This window comes from Ostrinia nubilalis, chromosome 17, assembly GCF_963855985.1.
Source record: "Ostrinia nubilalis chromosome 17, ilOstNubi1.1, whole genome shotgun sequence".
Taxonomy (NCBI): Eukaryota; Metazoa; Arthropoda; class Insecta; order Lepidoptera; family Crambidae; genus Ostrinia; species Ostrinia nubilalis.
This window is the reverse complement of record NC_087104.1, coordinates 10163228-10181997: the sequence shown is the minus strand read 5'-3', so window position 1 is coordinate 10181997 and position 18770 is coordinate 10163228. Positions and strand designations below refer to the sequence as shown.

The 18770-nt window shown below is 35.0% G+C and overlaps 1 protein-coding gene and 1 long non-coding RNA gene across 2 annotated transcripts in view; both read right to left on the bottom strand.

Moving 5' to 3' along the window:
• Positions 1-18770, bottom strand: part of LOC135080246 (uncharacterized) — a 241271-nt gene that overhangs the window by 26558 nt on the left and 195943 nt on the right. Inside the window, exon 8 of the mRNA XM_063974930.1 lies at positions 7490-7549. Coding sequence (XP_063831000.1) covers positions 7490-7549 — 60 coding nt within the window. The remainder of the gene's footprint in view (positions 1-7489; positions 7550-18770) is intronic.
• Positions 9394-16129, bottom strand: LOC135080041 (uncharacterized). The gene is made up of 2 exons (XR_010258938.1): positions 14356-16129; positions 9394-13681 (listed from the first exon to the last, which is right to left on the bottom strand). It is a non-coding gene; the product is annotated as an uncharacterized LOC135080041 (long non-coding RNA).

Below are 18770 nucleotides of genomic sequence, written 5' to 3'. Positions count from 1 at the left end.
CTATAGTATGTATGTATGAACTCCTAGCCCCTACCACTGCTTGGGAATACCATTAAATCTATATTAAAAAAAGGCAGAAAATTGGACTAAATATTGTAATTCAACCAATCACAAGCCTCAATCTTGAAAGCTTGAAATTGAATCTACTCGTAGTTTGAGCTTCGTTTAAATCCAATTCTAAGCTCCGATTTCACAATTCTTTCTATTCTATCATTTTGCGTTTCAAAATGTGCCCCACAAAGTAACATGCGTGACAGATTCACGCCCGTATTCACAAACATTACTGTGAGGTCTCACAGTGCGCGTGCACAGGGTGACACACGAACCAATCACAGAGCTCTATTCAACGCTGTGCGTTCGATTTGCTGCTTCACTTAGGCAAGCATCGTTTGTGAATACGGGCGTCAATTTGGTGATCGCTTCACGTAATTTTGAAAGTAACAAATGAGCCGAAAAGTTAATTGTTAGCGGTCCTCAGATATCTCCGCTAGCTCCGCTTCAGAGTGGCGACGTCTCCGCTCATCCGCTAAGCCATTTACCGAGTTGCCGCCTGCTCCCAGCTTAGCGGAATACTGCTTTCTGAGCAGATCGCATCACCAAGTTATGGTCCCATGGATTTACTTAACTGTACAAGTTTAAGCTCGTTTATTCGAGGGTTTATGTTTAAGGGATTTGCTAGTTAATCACTTTTTACACAGATGTTCGTCTCCTTGAGTTTTAACATAAGTATGTTACTTATTAATTGGGTATTTGACTCCGTTTACCAAATACATACATTAATTAACCCAAGTGATCAACATCTTATTTTTACCTTCAAAATATTAGGGGCGAACCTTTTTTTTTAATTATACAGGAGAGCAAAAAACGGCATAGTGCCTGAAGAATGGAGCATTTCTGTATACTTAATTTTTGACGCTCCTTTGTGTTCGCTCCTTTGCGGCGCGGCGACGAATTGTGAATTCAGATTATTAGGAGGTTTTGTATTGCTATATAAATTAAAGGATAATCACGTTTTGACAGCTAAAAGACAGCATCAATTGATTAGTGGTATCAAATTAATTGGCTATTAAATCTGAAGTCAGCTTGAATTTAATACGTAATCCAAAGTAGATTGATGTTAGCATAACTTTGTTGTGCACGGTGTATTCCACGATTTGATTGGCTCTAATTAGCAAGATTCGAAGAAACTATAATGGCATTCGGCTTTGTACTGCTTAAGCTACATAAACATACGGGTATTATTAATACGTTTATTTCGTTAGGAATTTCCAAGTCATTGAATAATTGTCTTTACGTTAACTCGTTTTTTTTTATTGTTTTAGGGTTTTTCACCGATATTTGGATACTTTCAGAACGTGCGCAACTAGCGCGTAATGGAGTTTCCACTCACATTGTGAAAAACTTTGGGTGGAACGAGGAAAAGTGAGCCAATAAATACTTTTCAGTTTTTCTTATCTGGTTATCTGCTAGTTAGAGTCTTAACGTGGTATAAAATTTACGAATGTCATGCGCAATGCAAAGCACTTTAAGCTTATACGTCCGTATTCACTAACATTACTATGAGGTCTCACAGTGCGCGTGGACGCACAGGGTGACACATGAACCAATCACAAAGTTCTATTCTGCTTCTGCTTCACTTAAGCAAGCATCGTTTGTGAATACGAGCGTTACGCCCGTTTTCACCATCAATCCCTAATTTTTAAGTGACCTCTATGACAACAAAATTCCTGTTATTCGTTACTATGGGGGTCACTTAGGGATTGATGGTTAGGGAAAACGGGCATTAGACTACTACTTCTACATTGACAGTTCAGGTGCATCTACAGTTATAACATCCTAAAAACTATATTTGTCACACGCCTACCTTATCCAAACTACTACACTCGTAAAATGTGTCAGTCATTAAATATCAACCTCAATTACTCCCTGATATTTCTAACCTGTCGATTGAGGCCAAATACTGATATAGTATAACCCACCAATTACAGTAATGACCGTGCAAATCGAATGAAAGCCTGTCGACTCCGACTCGCGTTTAGACATAAGCCTATTGAGGCCGACAGACTGAAATAGCCTCACAGACTCCGGAATAATCCGGGATGGACGTTAAGTCCTTTAGTGTGAAATCCGTCTCTTAAGGTTTTATTGGTTTGGATTAAGAAATTAATAGGAGTGAGCTTTCCGTGGCCTATTCAAGTATTCTGAAGTTAACGCGAGAGCTGTAATGATTTTCAGCGGCTTGATGTCGATTTTATGCCCGTTATTTGACAGGAATGTCAATAAGTGGTAGAGACCTTTAGAAAATCTTTACTACGAGTATTTTTTTAACAGATAAAAAGTAAATAAAAAAATCAATAGCTACTTATCGAAAAACCATCGCACTTTTAATTAAATTTTTAGAATTAGGTAACTGTATTATGACGAGTACTTTCAAAGCGGAAATACATTTTATTAAAAAGAACAGTAATTTTCTACATATAAAGCCTTCAGGGAAAAAGTTAATTTAATTTACAATGATATACGTAGGCACTGGCTTTTATTAGAATGAAAGGAAAATTATTTGGTAGCACAAAAAAAACATTACGCTTTTTGTTTTGACAAAATGGAGGGCAAGGTGGCTAAAGCCATAGTCTTAGGGGTCGTAACATGGCATGAGAAAACCATGGAGGTCATAAAGTGTGACACGATAGTGTTACAACCTACATAGTGATAACTACGGTCTTTATCTGGTACAGGATAATTTTGTGGAGCGAACAAAATAATATTAGTAGAAGTATTTTGGTTTAAAATGTAAAAGTAAAAAATGACATTACATATTTTACTACATAAGACCGGTTAACTTTACAGGCCTAATTAAGTCATGGATTTTGTGAAAATAACACAAAGTCTTGATCTGATTCTAAGTAATTCCATGATCCCCATAAGAATGATTGTCTGCAACAACAGAATAATAATATGGCAATACTAATAATATTGTAGACAATGTCATAGCCCGGACTAACTGGCAGTAATCTGGGAACAAGCGTAAAAGGCTAGTACAAAGTAATAAAATTACAAACTTGCGTTGTCTATAAACAGGATGTAAAAGCTTTTTAACACTCCAATTATCCGTAAAAAGGATTCGAAGTTAAACGAATGGATTGAGTTTGTTTAATCACGGAAGAGAGTTGATTGAAACTCTGATGTTGAAGGTAAACGAAAATGAATAAATCGGTCCATAATTAATTGGATTGACATATGCAAAAATTCCATAAAATATATCCTTTTATATGCAATCCAGTCCAAAAATAAAACAAAGCTATTCGTCTCAAAAAACGGATATAACCATACTTCGGTTTGCCTAACTTTATGTGGGTATTTAACTGTGGAAACACATACACCGATTATTGTTTTATGTGTTTTTTACTTCATCTTATTTAAATTGTATTGTAACTGTATGTTTCCCAAACATAAATAAATACTTTAAAACTACGAACTAGAATACATACTCGTACATATTACAAAATTAAGTAAGCATCTGAAAGTAGTTGTAAACTCATAAAACGTTTTTCCCAGGTAATAACAGATATTTTATGATATTAGTAAGGATGTACCCTACATAACTCAATAAAGCATGTTACATTAAGGAAACTGGAGCGTAAAGATATCCTGCTATTATGGATATTATTAGTTGTTCCGTCGCGTATCATTTTAAAAATAAGAAAACCATTTATAATTTCGTAGAATTTTGCCTCGATAAAAATGACCTTTTCATTTTAGAGGAGGAAGTAAAATGTTCTATTTATTATACAAAAAGCTGACCGATAAATTTCGTACCGCCTAACAAGTATGAAATCGTATTGTTTTATATATTTAAAAGAGTTGGCCTCCGTGAAGAACTGTCAATTGCGGAAGATAGCGGAGTTTCAAAACTAATTTATAAAAAAATATCGTCACGATTTCTAAGCTTTCTTCGTTCACTAAATGATAACCTATAAATGAAAGTTGTACGAATGGGTAAAAGTAAATTACTTCACAATTTCCCTTCACTCTGTGAAGTCATAGTTTACGTTAGGAACTTTTCTTGTTTAACAGTGCCCTTAGTTTGCTCTCTGACAGCGTTAGAATAAAAAAGAGTTGATTGAACAAGACGAAGAATAATGCATTAAGTTAAACTTGTAGATAGTGTACTATTTTGAGGCTTTAGCGGATCGCTTATTACCTACCTAAGTAGTTTATAGTGCCTTAGTACTAGGTATAAATAAACAAGCCAAAGAGAAAAGTTTTATAGGCGCCCAATAAAACTTTACGAAGCTTCAAAGCCATTGCTTAAAAGTTCAAAACTTTTAAAACTTTGACATTTAAATGTCAACTATAAAATTTTAGATAAAAACTTTTGATCACTCAGTCTTTAAAAATACGCTCATCTAATTGGGAAAGTTTATAAAAGAAACTTAAAAAAAGCTTCAGAATGGTATCTTTTGATCAAACTTATTTATTAAGTTATCGTATAGTACCAAATACCAATCGGTTTATTAAACTTTTTAATTTTAACTAGACGCTCCGCATTACAACTTATGTACAATCAGTAAAGTTCGGCGCTACGAACTACGAATTGCTACGTGCTACGAATTGCTACGTGCTACGAATGAGATCTAAATAGTTGTCGAGTTTGATACGACGATTGTTGTTTCGTTTTTTTTTCATTCGACTTTGTATCAAGTTATATTTATTATTTACTAGCTGACCCGGCGAACTTTGTTCCGCCTTAATGGCAATAAATAAGCAGACTTTTTTTTTTAATTTCGAACGGGATAAAAAGTATCCTATGTCCTCCTGGCTCTAAACTACCTCCCTGACAATTTTCAGCTAAATCGGTTCAGCCGTTCTTGAGTTATAAGTGGAGTAACTAACACGACTTTCTTTTATTGTATATACAGTGTGAGTCACGTTAAAGTGTACATATGAAAATAGATGAAACTAGACCTATTTTTATCGACAAAAAAGAGGTCAAAATTTTTTTGAGATTTTTTTTGAATTTTTTATAGAATTTTTTTTCTTCCGATTACTTATTGTAAAGAAAACGTAATAACTTTTAAACTAAGCGGTATATCCTGATAAAATAAAAACAGTAATAATGCTAAATAACAGGCGATACTAAAAAAATACATAAAATACACAAAAAATGCCAACAAATAATAAAAAATGATACTTTTTGAAAAAAATCTGCTTAAAAATTCGTGTTTTTTTGGTTATTTGATAAATTTCTCCAAAAAATGCCCCTATAACAGGTGGTTTTTATTACTTTGTATTATTCTCTATCGTATTACCTTCGTAAAACCAAAAATCGCATGTCTCTATCCCTATCACAACGTTTGCAATGATCGTTTGAACTAAGCCTCTCCGGGCGCGCCATTCAACGCTTCGTTAAGAACGAAACTGAAAATGGCTCTAGATTTGTAATTTTGATAAAGACAAGTTAGATTTCAAATAAAAACAAAAGATTTCGAAGTAAAATAAGCATTTTAGTTAAAATTAAAATTGTCTCTACCTGCAGCGGAAAATAATGTTGTGGCCGGCCTTTGTTCAAACGATCACAGCAAATGTTGTGATAGGGATAGAGACATGCGATTTTTGGTTTTACAAAGATAATACGATAGAGAATAATAGAAAGTAATAAAAACCACCTGTTATAGGGGCATTTTTTGGAGAAATTTATCAAATAACCAAAAAAACACGAATTTTTAAGCAGATTTTTTTCAAAAAGTATCATTTTTTATTATTTGTTGGCATTTTTTGTGTATTTTATGTATTTTTTTAGTATCGCCTGTTATTTAGCATTATTACTGTTTTTATTTTATCAGGATATACCGCTTAGTTTAAAAGTTATTATGTTTTCTTTACAATAAGTAATGGGAAGAAAAAAAATTCTATAAAAAATTAAAAAAAAATCTCAAAAAATTTTTGACCTCTTTTTTGTCGATAAAAATAGGTCTAGTTTCATCTATTTTCATATGTACACTTTAACGTGACTCACACTGTATATAGATTATATTAATTAATCTTATGAGTTGTAAGTTAACGTGCCTTGATTTTTAATAGCTTGTGATTGATCTCCTCAATTTTAATTGCAGTTACCGACATGGTCCATAATTTTATTAAGCCTTATCTACCCTGTTACATTATGGTGATGCAAATAAATAATCATCTATCTATCTACAATTGTGTAATGCTCCAAACTATTTATAGGAAACTAATTCTCTTAGCGTTCGAGAATGTAAAGTAAAATCTTTTGTGAAAACCTAAATGAAATATTGTATGGTACCTAGCGACTCGGAACATGCAATATTATGATTGCACCGTCCAAACTTCATGCTTTTAGCCTTAGTGCTTTCTGTTCGGCAAACGAATTTGAGTGGCAGAACGAAACGAAAGAATTTTTCGCACATACTGTATGGTATGTATGGATTTCGATTGACTCGGTATGAAATAGTACAGTTTTGCAGCTCTTAGGCTGAGTTGCACCATCTTATTTTAACCGTAACAATAACACTAACCGGTGCTTTTTGTACAGAGTTTGACAGATTTTTGACGTTTGTCAAAGTTAAAGTAAGATAGTGCAACTCAGCCTTAGTTATTTTAGTTTAGTTAAAATATCTCAACAAGAGATGCATAAATATTATATGCGCCCCGTGCGATGTGGAAGTCATTGGGGGAGGCCTATGTTCAGCAGTGGACGTCCTGTGGCTGAAATGATGATGATGACGATGCATAAAGAGATCATGTCTTGCATTTTTTTGTCTAAAGGATCTTGTTTACGTTTAATACACGACTTTTTAAAATCTGTGTAGTTATTTTAAAAAGCCGACTGTAATAAACCCGCCCTTTTTTACTTAGTTTTAGAAAGGTACTCGAAGGTTTAGCATCTTAAATCCATAAAATTCTGTTTCTTTTTCATTTTCGATATCGGTATTTATTACTTTTTATACCTTCAGTTATGAAAGAAAGAAATAATAATTTATTTGGCCCAAAAAAAGTTACGCAGATACGTATATGTATACCTACTTGCAAATACTGTTCATGGACGATTTCCAATAAGCAGAGAAAGTTTTAAGTAAGCTCCGAAACTTCACACAAAAGACTCGAAGAATATGCTTAAGCTTTTATACGTATAATGTTGTTTACCGATAAGTACCGGCAAACGTTAACGAGGAGTTTTCTATGAAATACGAAAGCTCTAGCTTGGTTTGCAACTTTTACATGTACTACAAAAGACCACATCAGCTTAACACAGTGGGAGCTTCTGTAGTTGTGTTAAGATCGATTTTTCAACAAAAAAGTGTAGTCTGTTGACTGTACATCGTGAAAGGTACCGGATGAATTATATAATTAGTAAACTCACAATAAAGTTCGGCCAATTTCGATTAATAATATCGTCACTTTCTCGCTAACTTTGAGGCTAAGTAGAGAGATAAAGCCTAAGTAATAAATAAATTTTATACAAACTTACCTTTTCTTCACGACAGCTATGAGAATTACGTGCTGGGTGTTCTTTGTTCCTCGAATCGCTCTGAAACAATGAAAAATACGTTGAAAACATTATATAAACATGCTTCGTTAGATCACTTTACGACAAAAATGGCAGAAATATTTTTTTCAGATTCATCATCACATGGCGAAATTAAAATTGAATATTAATATAGTAATTAAAAAGACTAATATGAATAGGTAATTCTGGCTAATTTTCCACCGGAACGTCTGAAAACCGTAGATTTTCAACCGTCGCATCAATATTTACAGAGTTCACGTCAAAAACCGGGAAAAAGGACAGGGTCCAATGCAGGTCCATTATAAATCTGATTCAAATGGCAAAATGGTTCTGCACAAAGCGTGAACGGTACACCGACCACGGGATTCCCCTCAATAAGATGGCAGCTTTCCGCGCGAACGGACCACTTGGGGCTGATTGCGGACGCTCGATTAGAGAACAAACTGACTCTTCCTTATTGGATTTTCCTATTGCAAGCACTGTTGGACGTTAAATGACATGTAGTTTCGAAATAGTAGAGTCTTTGCAGCTGACAATAGTGACTGAGTTTCTTGCGCTGCTTCTTCTCAGCACTGGCCCATTTATTGTCCCGAAGCAGTGGTAGGGTTAATACTGGCACGTGTAAAAGTGCTTTTTTAAAAGCCTATTTTCAAAAACAAAATGAGTTTTTTTATGAGTTTCGAAGCGGTTAAGAACGCGGTGTGACGTTTTCGTACGAATATTTGGGCGTTTGGGCTTTTTTAGAGTGTTACGTTGACTCTTGCTTTTTCTTATTTGCAAGCACTGTTGCGCCGGCCGTTAAATGACATGTAGTTTCGAATTGGTCTTTGAAGAGGGTAATGTGACGTTTTTATACGATTCTTCGGACATGTGACATTCTTCGGATGTGTTACGGCGCGTGGTAAATGTGCTCAAACGTCAAAATGTGTTTTTTTCATGCCAGATTCAGGATTTTGACAGAGGCTTTTTAACTTTTTCAAGATGTCTCGTTTTAATAAAGTTCTTATATTTTTGAATGAGTAGAAAGAAGAAGCAGATGCCATTTACTGATTGCAGAATTCGACTGCCGACTACTTTAGGAAGCAAATAAAAAGAACTGGTGAGAGTGAGTTCAGCAAATAAAACAACACGAATACAAGAAAATTCCACTTTTACCTTTTATTTAGGAATATTTTTGCGGCTGACTTTTATTGTTACGAATTTACATATTCCACGTTTTATAAAATATCAAAATCACCTTTAACATTTTTATTAGATTTTTGCTCGGTTAGCGAACAATGAACATTTCCTCGCTTTTCCAACTTTACCGAGTAATTTAAGAAAATGTCTGTCTAGTTTTCCACATTACAGCTAGACAGCGTCTCATTTGAGTAAAATTTCTTATTTCGTGATATATCTTCACATTTCAAGTGGATTCGCTTGCAATTTGAGGGACGTGGGAGGGATGGAGGTAAAAGGGAGACTTTCCCTTAAAAATAGGCTCCTATTGAATCGCCATCGGATTTTATTTGTATTTATTTGGACGAGTGTGTGCTGGGATAAATAAATTAAGTCGTTGAAAAGCGTGGGTTGGAATTCTATTATACTATTTTGATACGAAAACATTTAGAAATGTGAAATGGAATTTAGTTTTAATAGCACCCAAGCGCAGGTTTTGAGTTAAAATATTTATGTAAAAACTAGCGTTCTTTTAAAAGTACGCTAGTAACAAATGGGTTAAGCAGTTAAAACTTACACTGCTTAAGAGAACTGCTCTAAAGTTTAAGCCAAGTTATAATTATTCGGAAAAGCCATTCAGATGCAGGAATTTCAGATTTTCATGTGAACTTATAATCAACTTGAGAACTTAGTGTTCATGGAAACACTTGTTAAATTTCGAATTGCGTATATTGACACATTGGATACACGTTAATTAATTGTAAAACAATTTTGGGGTGGAGGTTATAGACTCCAACGTGCAATCCGTCCGATTCTCTCCAATAGAATGAATGTCAAAAAGGAACGAATGAATAAGTATGAATGAGTGACTGATGTTTGCATTGAACATATTGGGGGCCAAAGGCAAAAGTTTCTGCTTAATACATGAAATAAAAAATTTAACTCGATAACTCGCTCTAAATAAATAGTGGACTGTATTTTAAGTTTTTAATTTTTATACGGTCTAATAGTTAGAATTAAACAACCTCTAGACAGTATTGAAATAGAATTTAAAACCCAACTTTCAATGCGAAACATAGTCAATCAGTATTACAAACACTAATCTTATCGTAAAAGATTGAATAAAGTAACTAGGAAATCGTTATCTTACGAAACCTTTACATACAATATCTTACTTTAACTTTAAACTAAAAACATGAACCTACTTTATCTTTAGTAAGTTAACTAAAATAATATAAACATAAACATCTACAAAGATTACACACATTGGCATGTACGATTATTTATCTTAAAGTGAAGTTTTCTTAATTACTAGTTATCTAGTTCTTTAAAAAACATATGAAATGCCCTTTATTGGCTAACACAATATTAATCTTCATGAATAGGTAAGACACAAACTTTCATTATACTAGTTCTAATAATTGAACCTTTACAGGTTTTTATTTCTAAGGCTCTAACCTTGCCGTCTTTGCCCGGCATAACATCATGGACTCTACCAACTGGCCAATTCAGTGGTGATACATTGTCGTCCTTTAACAATACCATTGTCCCAATCTTAATGTTGTTAGACTCATTTTTCCATTTAGGCCTACTCTGAAGCATAACTAGGTATTGTTTGTGCCATTGCTTCCAAAAGCACTGTTGCATTTTTACACATTGTTTCCAAAAACTTAATCTACCAATTGGTTCGTCTGTGACATTAATCTCAGGATATGTAATAAGAGGCGAACCAGTGAGAAAATGTCCAGGTGTCAAATAGGACATGTCTTCAGGATCTCTAGACATGGGTGTAATGGGCCTTGAATTCAATATGCTCTCTATTTGAACAACCACAGTATACATTTCCTCATAAGTTAAAACAGTATCACCAATGACACGCTTCATGTGGTGTTTAACACTTTTTATGCCTGCCTCCCACAGACCACCAAAAACTGGGGAATAAGATGGAATAAAATGAAAAGTTATTCTTTCTGAGTTTGAGTAATTCATCACAGCATTTTGGTGTTCTGTGGTGTCAAACAGTTTATACAAATCTTTCATTACATTATTAGCTCCCTTATAATTAGCAGCATTATCGCAATAAATTTTGGTAGGCTTATTTCTACGAGCAATGAATCTCTTAAGACAGGCCAAAAATGTATTTGTTGACATATCAGAAGCAAGTTCTATATGAATTGCTTTAGTTACAAAACATACAAATATAACAATATATGCTTTAGTTATAACAGGTTTGCGAATTCTACTCTGTTTTACATAAAAGGGACCACCATAATCAGTGCCCACAATTTGGAATGGACGAGTCATTTGCACTCTATCCAAAGGTAATGAACCCATCAACTGAGTTGCATTTTTTGCTTTTAATTTGAAACAAATTATACATTTATATAATACAGATTTTATCACCCTATTAGCATTAACAATCCAATAGTTTTCAGATAAACTACTTAACACTAATTTCTGTCCTGCATGCAAAAGTCTCAAATGTTCTTGTAAAATAATTAGTTTAGTAATATTTGAATCTTTAGACAAAATAATTGGATGCTTTTTAGTAAATGATAATACAGCATTTTGCAATCTGCCTCCCACTCTTAGTAAACCCTGAGCATCAACAAATGGATTCAGACTGGCAATATTTGTCTTTATTGGCATATTTGATAATAAGTTATTAATTTCTACATGAAAATATCTTTCTTGATCAATTTTTAAAATTAAACACAATGCTGACTTGAGTTCTTTAGGCGTCAAAAAACCTCTCAATTTACAATCTTTGTTCTGGATCTTACAATTATGAACAAATCTCAACATGTATGCCATGATCCTTGTCATTTTATCAATATCAGAATATTTATTCAAAAATTCTACAATACAATTATCCTTTTCCTGAGCAGTACATACATTTGAGACCGTCTTTTCAGGTAAGTTATTAACATTTTTACAGACATTAGTCATTTTTATTTCAGGTAAGGTATTGACATTTTCAACACATTCATCACTTTTACAATGTTTATAATTTTTGTCCTTCAAATATGATGGACCGTTCCACCACAACAAATTATTTTGTAAGGAACAAGGTTGTACACCCCTGGACAAACAATCAGCAGGGTTTTCATTTGTAGAAACATAACTCCATTGAAAATCACTTGTCAACTGCCTTATTTTCTCAACCCGGTTAGACACATAAACGCTGAGTTTCGCTGGTTCAATTCCAAGCCATGACAAGACTATTTGAGAATCTGAGTACAAAAACGTCTTGATCTCATACTTAAGTGTTAATATCGAATGCACCTTCCTAGCCAGTATAGCAAGTAGCAAAGCACTGTTGAGTTCTAGACGCGGTGTTGTTAAGCACTTATTCCTCGGATTGATGCGAGATTTTGAACACAACAGCATGATTCTAACAACATTGTCAGCGTCAATTACACGTAAGTATAAACAACAACCGTATGCCTTATTGGAGGCGTCGCAAAATCCGATAAGTTCTATAGAAACAGCATTAAGCGTATTTATATTTCGTGGCACAGAAATGCAATGCATTTTAATTAAGCTTTTAACGAATTGAACCCACTGATCATGTAATTCAGCTGGTAATACTTCATCCCACTTTAGATTTTCAAACCACAATTGCTGCATCAAAACCTTAGCTTGTGTAAAGATAGGGCCAACAAGTCCCAACGGGTCAAAGAATTTACTAATAAAACTTAACACTTGACGTTTTGTGTAAGACTCTTGTAAATTAATTTCTGGACAAGTTATTTTAAACATATCACAGAACAGATCATAGGATAAACCTAATGTTTTAATGTAGGTGTTAATTTTGTCAAAATCTTTTTCAGTTACACTGTGTAATTCACTAGGGATGTCTGATAAAATATCTATTTGATTTGAACACCACTTGTGCAATGAGAAGCCTCCTAAACCCAAAAGCTTAATTAACTCATTCTTAATTTGCTCTAACTCACTCAGTTGATTAGAGCCGCATTGTATATCATCAACATAACTTGAATGAAGCAAGGCAAAAGATGCTAAAGGATAGTCATTTTTGTAGCGCTGTGCAAGTTCGATAAGGCATCGTGTAGCTAGGAAAGAAGAACTTTTTAAGCCATAAGTGACAGTTTGCAGTTGAATGCAACGAACAGGATCATGCGGAGATTCACGCCATAAAATATTTTGTAAGCAACAAAACTTGTTTTCAATTAAAACCTGCCTATACATGCTTTTTATGTCACACAATAAAACATATTTATAAGTTCTCAGTAATATAAGTATATCAAACAAATCTTTTTGCACTGTAGGACCATTTAGCAATAAATCATTCAAACAAACTTTATTTTTAGCATTCATGCTAGCATCAAAAACTGCTCTAACCGGAGTGGTTTTGCTTTTACTTAAAACAGGATGATGGGGCAAAAAATAAACATTTCCTTTGTTCAAATCATAGTTTGAAATATCAAAATACTTTCCATGGCCATCTGCTAGGTATTTATCAACGAAATCTTTATACTTTACAAACAATTCAGGATCCTTTGAAAATCTCTTTTCTAAATTATAAAGTCTTAGCAAGGCACTGTGCAAAGAATCACCCAAATTAATCTGATCTAAATCTTGTTTCAATGGCAAAGCAACAGAAAAACGATTGTTTTCTAATTTAACAGATTCCAAAAATATTTCTTCAGCTAATTGCTGTTCAGATGAGGATTCAGTGAATAAAACTGGTACTTTTTCACATTCCCAAAAATTTGACATTGTTTTTTCTAAGTCATTAATATTTTTACAATTATTTTCAGAATAATTAAATGTTTGATCTATAGGATCAAAAGGTGTCTCAGAAGCATTATTATGGAAGCCAAATTTGTTACCTTTAATAGTGACACAAACATTAGAAGATGAGATGTTACCAGCGGAGACAGGCAGGCTGCCTGCTACCACATACCCGAACAATGTATTAACCAGGAAAGGGCCATTTGGAGTAACTGGCAGCGACTCACGCTGCAGGACCTGGAAAAATATGTCACATCCTAGTAAAACACTGATCTCACCCATCTGATTAAACTTCTTGTCAGCTAATTTGATATGTGAGGGGATGTTAAATGTTGAGATGTCAAATGATGTCTGAGGTAGAGAACAAGTAATGTTTTGTACCACACAGCAGGAAGTTTTTACATTAAAGTCACTAATAGAGGAGTACACTGTCACCTCGGCTCTTTTTGATACACTGCTCGTGCCCTCACATACACCTGTGATAGTACGGTTGTCAGTATTGATCTGACAGTCCAATTGACTCAACAAAGCTTCTGATATAAAAGACACTTGGCTGCCGGAGTCCAGCAGTGCCCTGGCATGTATAAATTTACCATTTTTATCAATTAACCTGATAGACACAGTGGGCAGTAACACATCACCCACATGAGAGCCACTTGATAAGGCCACTGTGTTGCTAACAACAGTTGCACTATTTGCCACTTTAGAAACTGTATCAACATGTAATAATGTGTTATGTTGTTGGTGGCAATTTGCACATTTAATTTTTAAATTACATTTCCCTGAGTGGGAATTTAAGCAAGATTTGCATAACTTGTTTTTTGTTACAAACTCAACCCTGTCATTTACTGAAGTTAGTTTGTAAGATGCACATTCATATAGTTTATGACCAGGCTTTTTACAAAACTTACATATTGTTGTCTTGATGGCTGCTACATTGCTGGTTGATTTGGCTGGAGCAGGCCTCTCCTCATTTGTCTCCATAGCTAATGCGCGCCTTTCTAAAAATTGTAACAATTCTGATAATGTGGGAAGAGTCTTTGCATCTCTTTCCAAATGGAAACCTCTCAATGTGTAGGAATCTACTTTTTTACTCAAAATATTAATCAATAACAAATCCCAGTGTTCAACGGGTTGCTTTAAATTTTTTAATGCCGCTAAATGCAAATTGACAAAGGCTATCAGGGACCTAATATTTTGAGATGTGCATTTATTGAATGCCTTGTATTCTAGAATACTATTTATGTGATGATTTACCATTTTTGGAATATTATCATATCTGTCTTTAATCAATTTTAATGCCTCCTGATAATTGTCACCATTTAAAGTCAAGTTTTTGACAATATCCAAAGCCTCTCCCATTAAATATGAGCGAAAGTAGTATAATTTTTCGCATGGGGTCAAACTTTGGTTACTGTCAATCACCGATGTGAACATGTTAATAAAAGGATAGTAATCCACAATGTTGGAGCCATTAAAAGGTTTAATATTTATTGGTGGAAGACGACTGTACTCACCTTTTTCTCTTTGTATACCATTATTTTGGCGGTTTAGTCTGGCGTCCAACAACTCCATGCACTCGTAATATACATCCTCAACCTTGCCGACGTCCTCGCTGTCATCGGCATTGGTATTCAGGATACTTTTGTTTATTAATTCATATTCTTTAAACAGATTAATTAAACGTTCTCTTTTTAAGCGGAGAGCGTCGACACTTGCGGATTCGAAAGAATCCGAAAAACAAAAGTGTTTTAGGCGTGTTATTCCTGCCTTCACGTACCCCCTTTCTAATGTCTTTTCGGCCATGGCTTGGAAATTGAACCACGACTTTATTTACTAAACTTTTATCCAAAATCCCGAAGAGACAAATTTCTAACGACAAGATAAAATGAAACGAACGAATGAAAGACAGTTGACAGATGACAGGACGCCAACTATATAAAAACGCGGGAAGGAACGGAAGAAATGAATGATTTTTATGCACTTAGTGGCGAAACAGAATAAGTCCATCGCCATTAACAAGGGAAGAAGTAAAGAATGATGTCTTCCGGAAGTAGCGCCTATGTTCACCTCGTTCTTCTTGTTCGTTCTTCAACTCGTTCAATGTTCGCTTCTTTCTGCGCCCAACTTCATGGTCTTGCGTTTCGGCGGGGAGACGGCATACGTTCAGCCATTTTGATTCTTCACACGACGAACTTGTATTTTGAGTATTTTTGATAAAATATGATGACTATCGGCACCCGGTCGGTAGATTGATGACGGCACTCAGGTTGTAGTGGGATGACCACCAACGTTCAGTTTTATGAGTAAATTTGCAGCACACCAAACTCCATGTAATATTATAATTTCACGATTTCACTTTTATAGAAAGCTCGATGACCAATACAAATGTTCACTGTCCTCTTCACTTTTATAGAAGGCTCGATGGAACAAAAACAAATGATCACTGTCCTCTTCACTGTTCTAAGTAGAAGGCTCGATGGACCAAAAACAAATGTTCATGGAAACACTTGTTAAATTTCGAATTGCGTATATTGACACATTGGATACACGTTAATTAATTGTAAAACAATTTTGGGGTGGAGGTTATAGACTCCAACGTGCAATCCGTCCGATTCTCTCCAATAGAATGAATGTCAAAAAGGAACGAATGAATAAGTATGAATGAGTGACTGATGTTTGCATTGAACACTTAGCATTAGAACTTCTAAAACGAAGAGTGAACTCAGGTGTCATTCTAAAAAGTTACAATAAAAAGGAATAGTCTGATGTGCATTCAATTTAAGATTTTAAAGTTTCACGTTCCATTTCAACTAAAATATAAAGACACGGGTCTTCTTAACGCCCGAACAGACCTTTTGACCACGGCTGTAGCAGCCGAAACGGCAAGCCGTGAGTACATAATGTAACTCAGTCATAAATGTCGCGTTAAAACCAGTGTCTTTCTATTTTACTGCAGTCAATTGTTCATAGAAGTCATCGAAGAAGCTCTTGCCTTTTATTTTTTTTTATTTTTTTTATGCATAACAAGGCAGTTATTTGACCACTATCGCACCTGATGTTAAGTGGGATGCAGTCTAGGATGGTACATATCTGCCCTGTATATAAGTGCCTATTCACTCTCGCCTTGAAAAGACCGAAGTGCTGGTAGATCCCAAAAGACAAGGCAACTTGCAAAGAGTCCCTTGTATGGGATGGGTCGTTATTAAACTACCCAATCGTGGCCAAAATTAAATAAAGATATTTTCATTTCCTTTCCCTTTTGCAGACTGTACAAATAATTAAACCTGGGTCACATACTCGTACGTACCTCGTAGCGTTCTTAATGAAAATGAAGTATGAATTGGATAGTGCGGGGTCGGGGGCACGCATGCTCGTCAAATATTAATTTAGCTGCTTATTATAATCCTGCGCGACCCGGCCTGTAGTGATGGGACAGATATTTTTAATTACATAATAATTATAAAAGACAATTTTTAGTAGGTAACGTTACCCATTGAGTTTCTTGTTCATTTTGTTCCACATGTATGTAGGGTTACCTTACAACGGGATTTTTGGCCAGAATCAAATGAAAACTTACACTGGTCATCTTCTGTACCGGTAAACAACAACGTAAACGCACAAGACATTTGAGAATCTTAACGTTGTATTAATTCGAGACCACGGCGATTCGGGTGTTATCTGGCATAATTTATTTACTTATATAGAATACAACAGACAAAATTCTTTACATAAAAACCTATCTTACTGGTACTGTACTGTACCCCTACCTTCCCTTGTAATTTAAAGTAGATTTTATTTCGTAAATTAAATTATTACCGTTACAAAATCATTATCCCATCACTATTGTCCCGCGTGCGCCGACTGCCTAATTAAATTACTTACGCCGTTGTTCGCGGGAAATGTTTGTGTGAATTAAAAGCGGTACGGTTTAGCTTTTAAGCTGCGAATGCGGTGCGATGCGGCGCGGCGATGGCCCGACTTGTAATGGCCCGAATAAATGCGGCGGTGGTGACCCGAATAACAATTAACCGAGCTATTAGTTGCTGGTTATAATTTTGGGGACGTTATCAGATAATAGAAGAGATATTTAAATAAATTAGCAGATTGTGGAGTGACAACTCCGTCGCTTTCGGATTTTGAGATTATTTGTTTTTATTTTTTCGGTAAAACCTAATGCTATTATAATGCTCCCTTTTTTTAACTGTACTGTAGATTAATCAGCGCATCATTTTGTATATTTTATTGTACAACTATTACAACAACTACTAATTTGTGGTGTTTGTGGTGCCGTACTTCAATCGTACACATTTTGTTGTACCGGAGTGTCTTACATAGGTATGTAACACCACTGTAATACCTACCTGTGTATCATTTACTTTATTTAGGTCACTGTAGAAGTATATTTTTGATCTCACAATAGGCAATACAATTATGGAATTCATCTTTGTTTCTTAGTTCAAGGACTATCCTACTTGTATATCACTTCAGGGATTTGTAGTACCACTTGAGTGTTGTCTCAAATAGAGGCCTCGCGCACGTATCTCAAACGATACTTGCTTAAAAGTGAAGCAGCAAATTGAAAGCACAGTGTTGAATAGAGCTCTGTGATTGGTTAATGTGTCACTGTGCGTCCACGCGCACTGTGGGACCTCATAGTACCTAATGTTTGTGAATACCTGCGTATACCTATCTACTAACTTAATTTAGACCCGTTTATGAGACGAAGCTCATAATAAAATTCGACTTGAACTTAAGCAATGACATGCTTGAAACTAATTTGTGTAAGTATAATTTTTTAATAAGTACTCGTCCTTATTTCTTAGTCAAGTCCTCGAGGATACTTTTTATCACTTCAGGGATTTATACTCGAGTGTTGTCTCAGAATAGAGGCCTCAATGTCTCACGTCCAGGATAAACAACAAACTAGGACTCAGGTGGGGGCACGAGCCTCTTGGGGTGGTAAAGCCGTAAAGTTCCCATCAAAAACTATGCACTCCGCTGCAGGCCGAGTGCGGGTAGTCTCCAACTGGGTCAATGGGTCCGTGTAATTGGGAGCGAGTGTGGTGTGAGGCATGAGACTTGGCCTGTAGTACTGGACTTGGCCAAGCTTAGATTTTAAGGCTGGGTTGCACTATCTTACTTTAACTTTACCAAAAGTCTGTCAAATTCTATACAAAAACACCGGCCATCGTTATAGTTACGGTTAAAGTTAGATGGTGCAACTCAGCCTAAAATTCTCTAATATCTCAAATCGATGGGTTCCCACCTTAGGCAATACGATTTTTAAAGTTATTTAAAATTTGACGAAGCTTCTTTCTCAGTA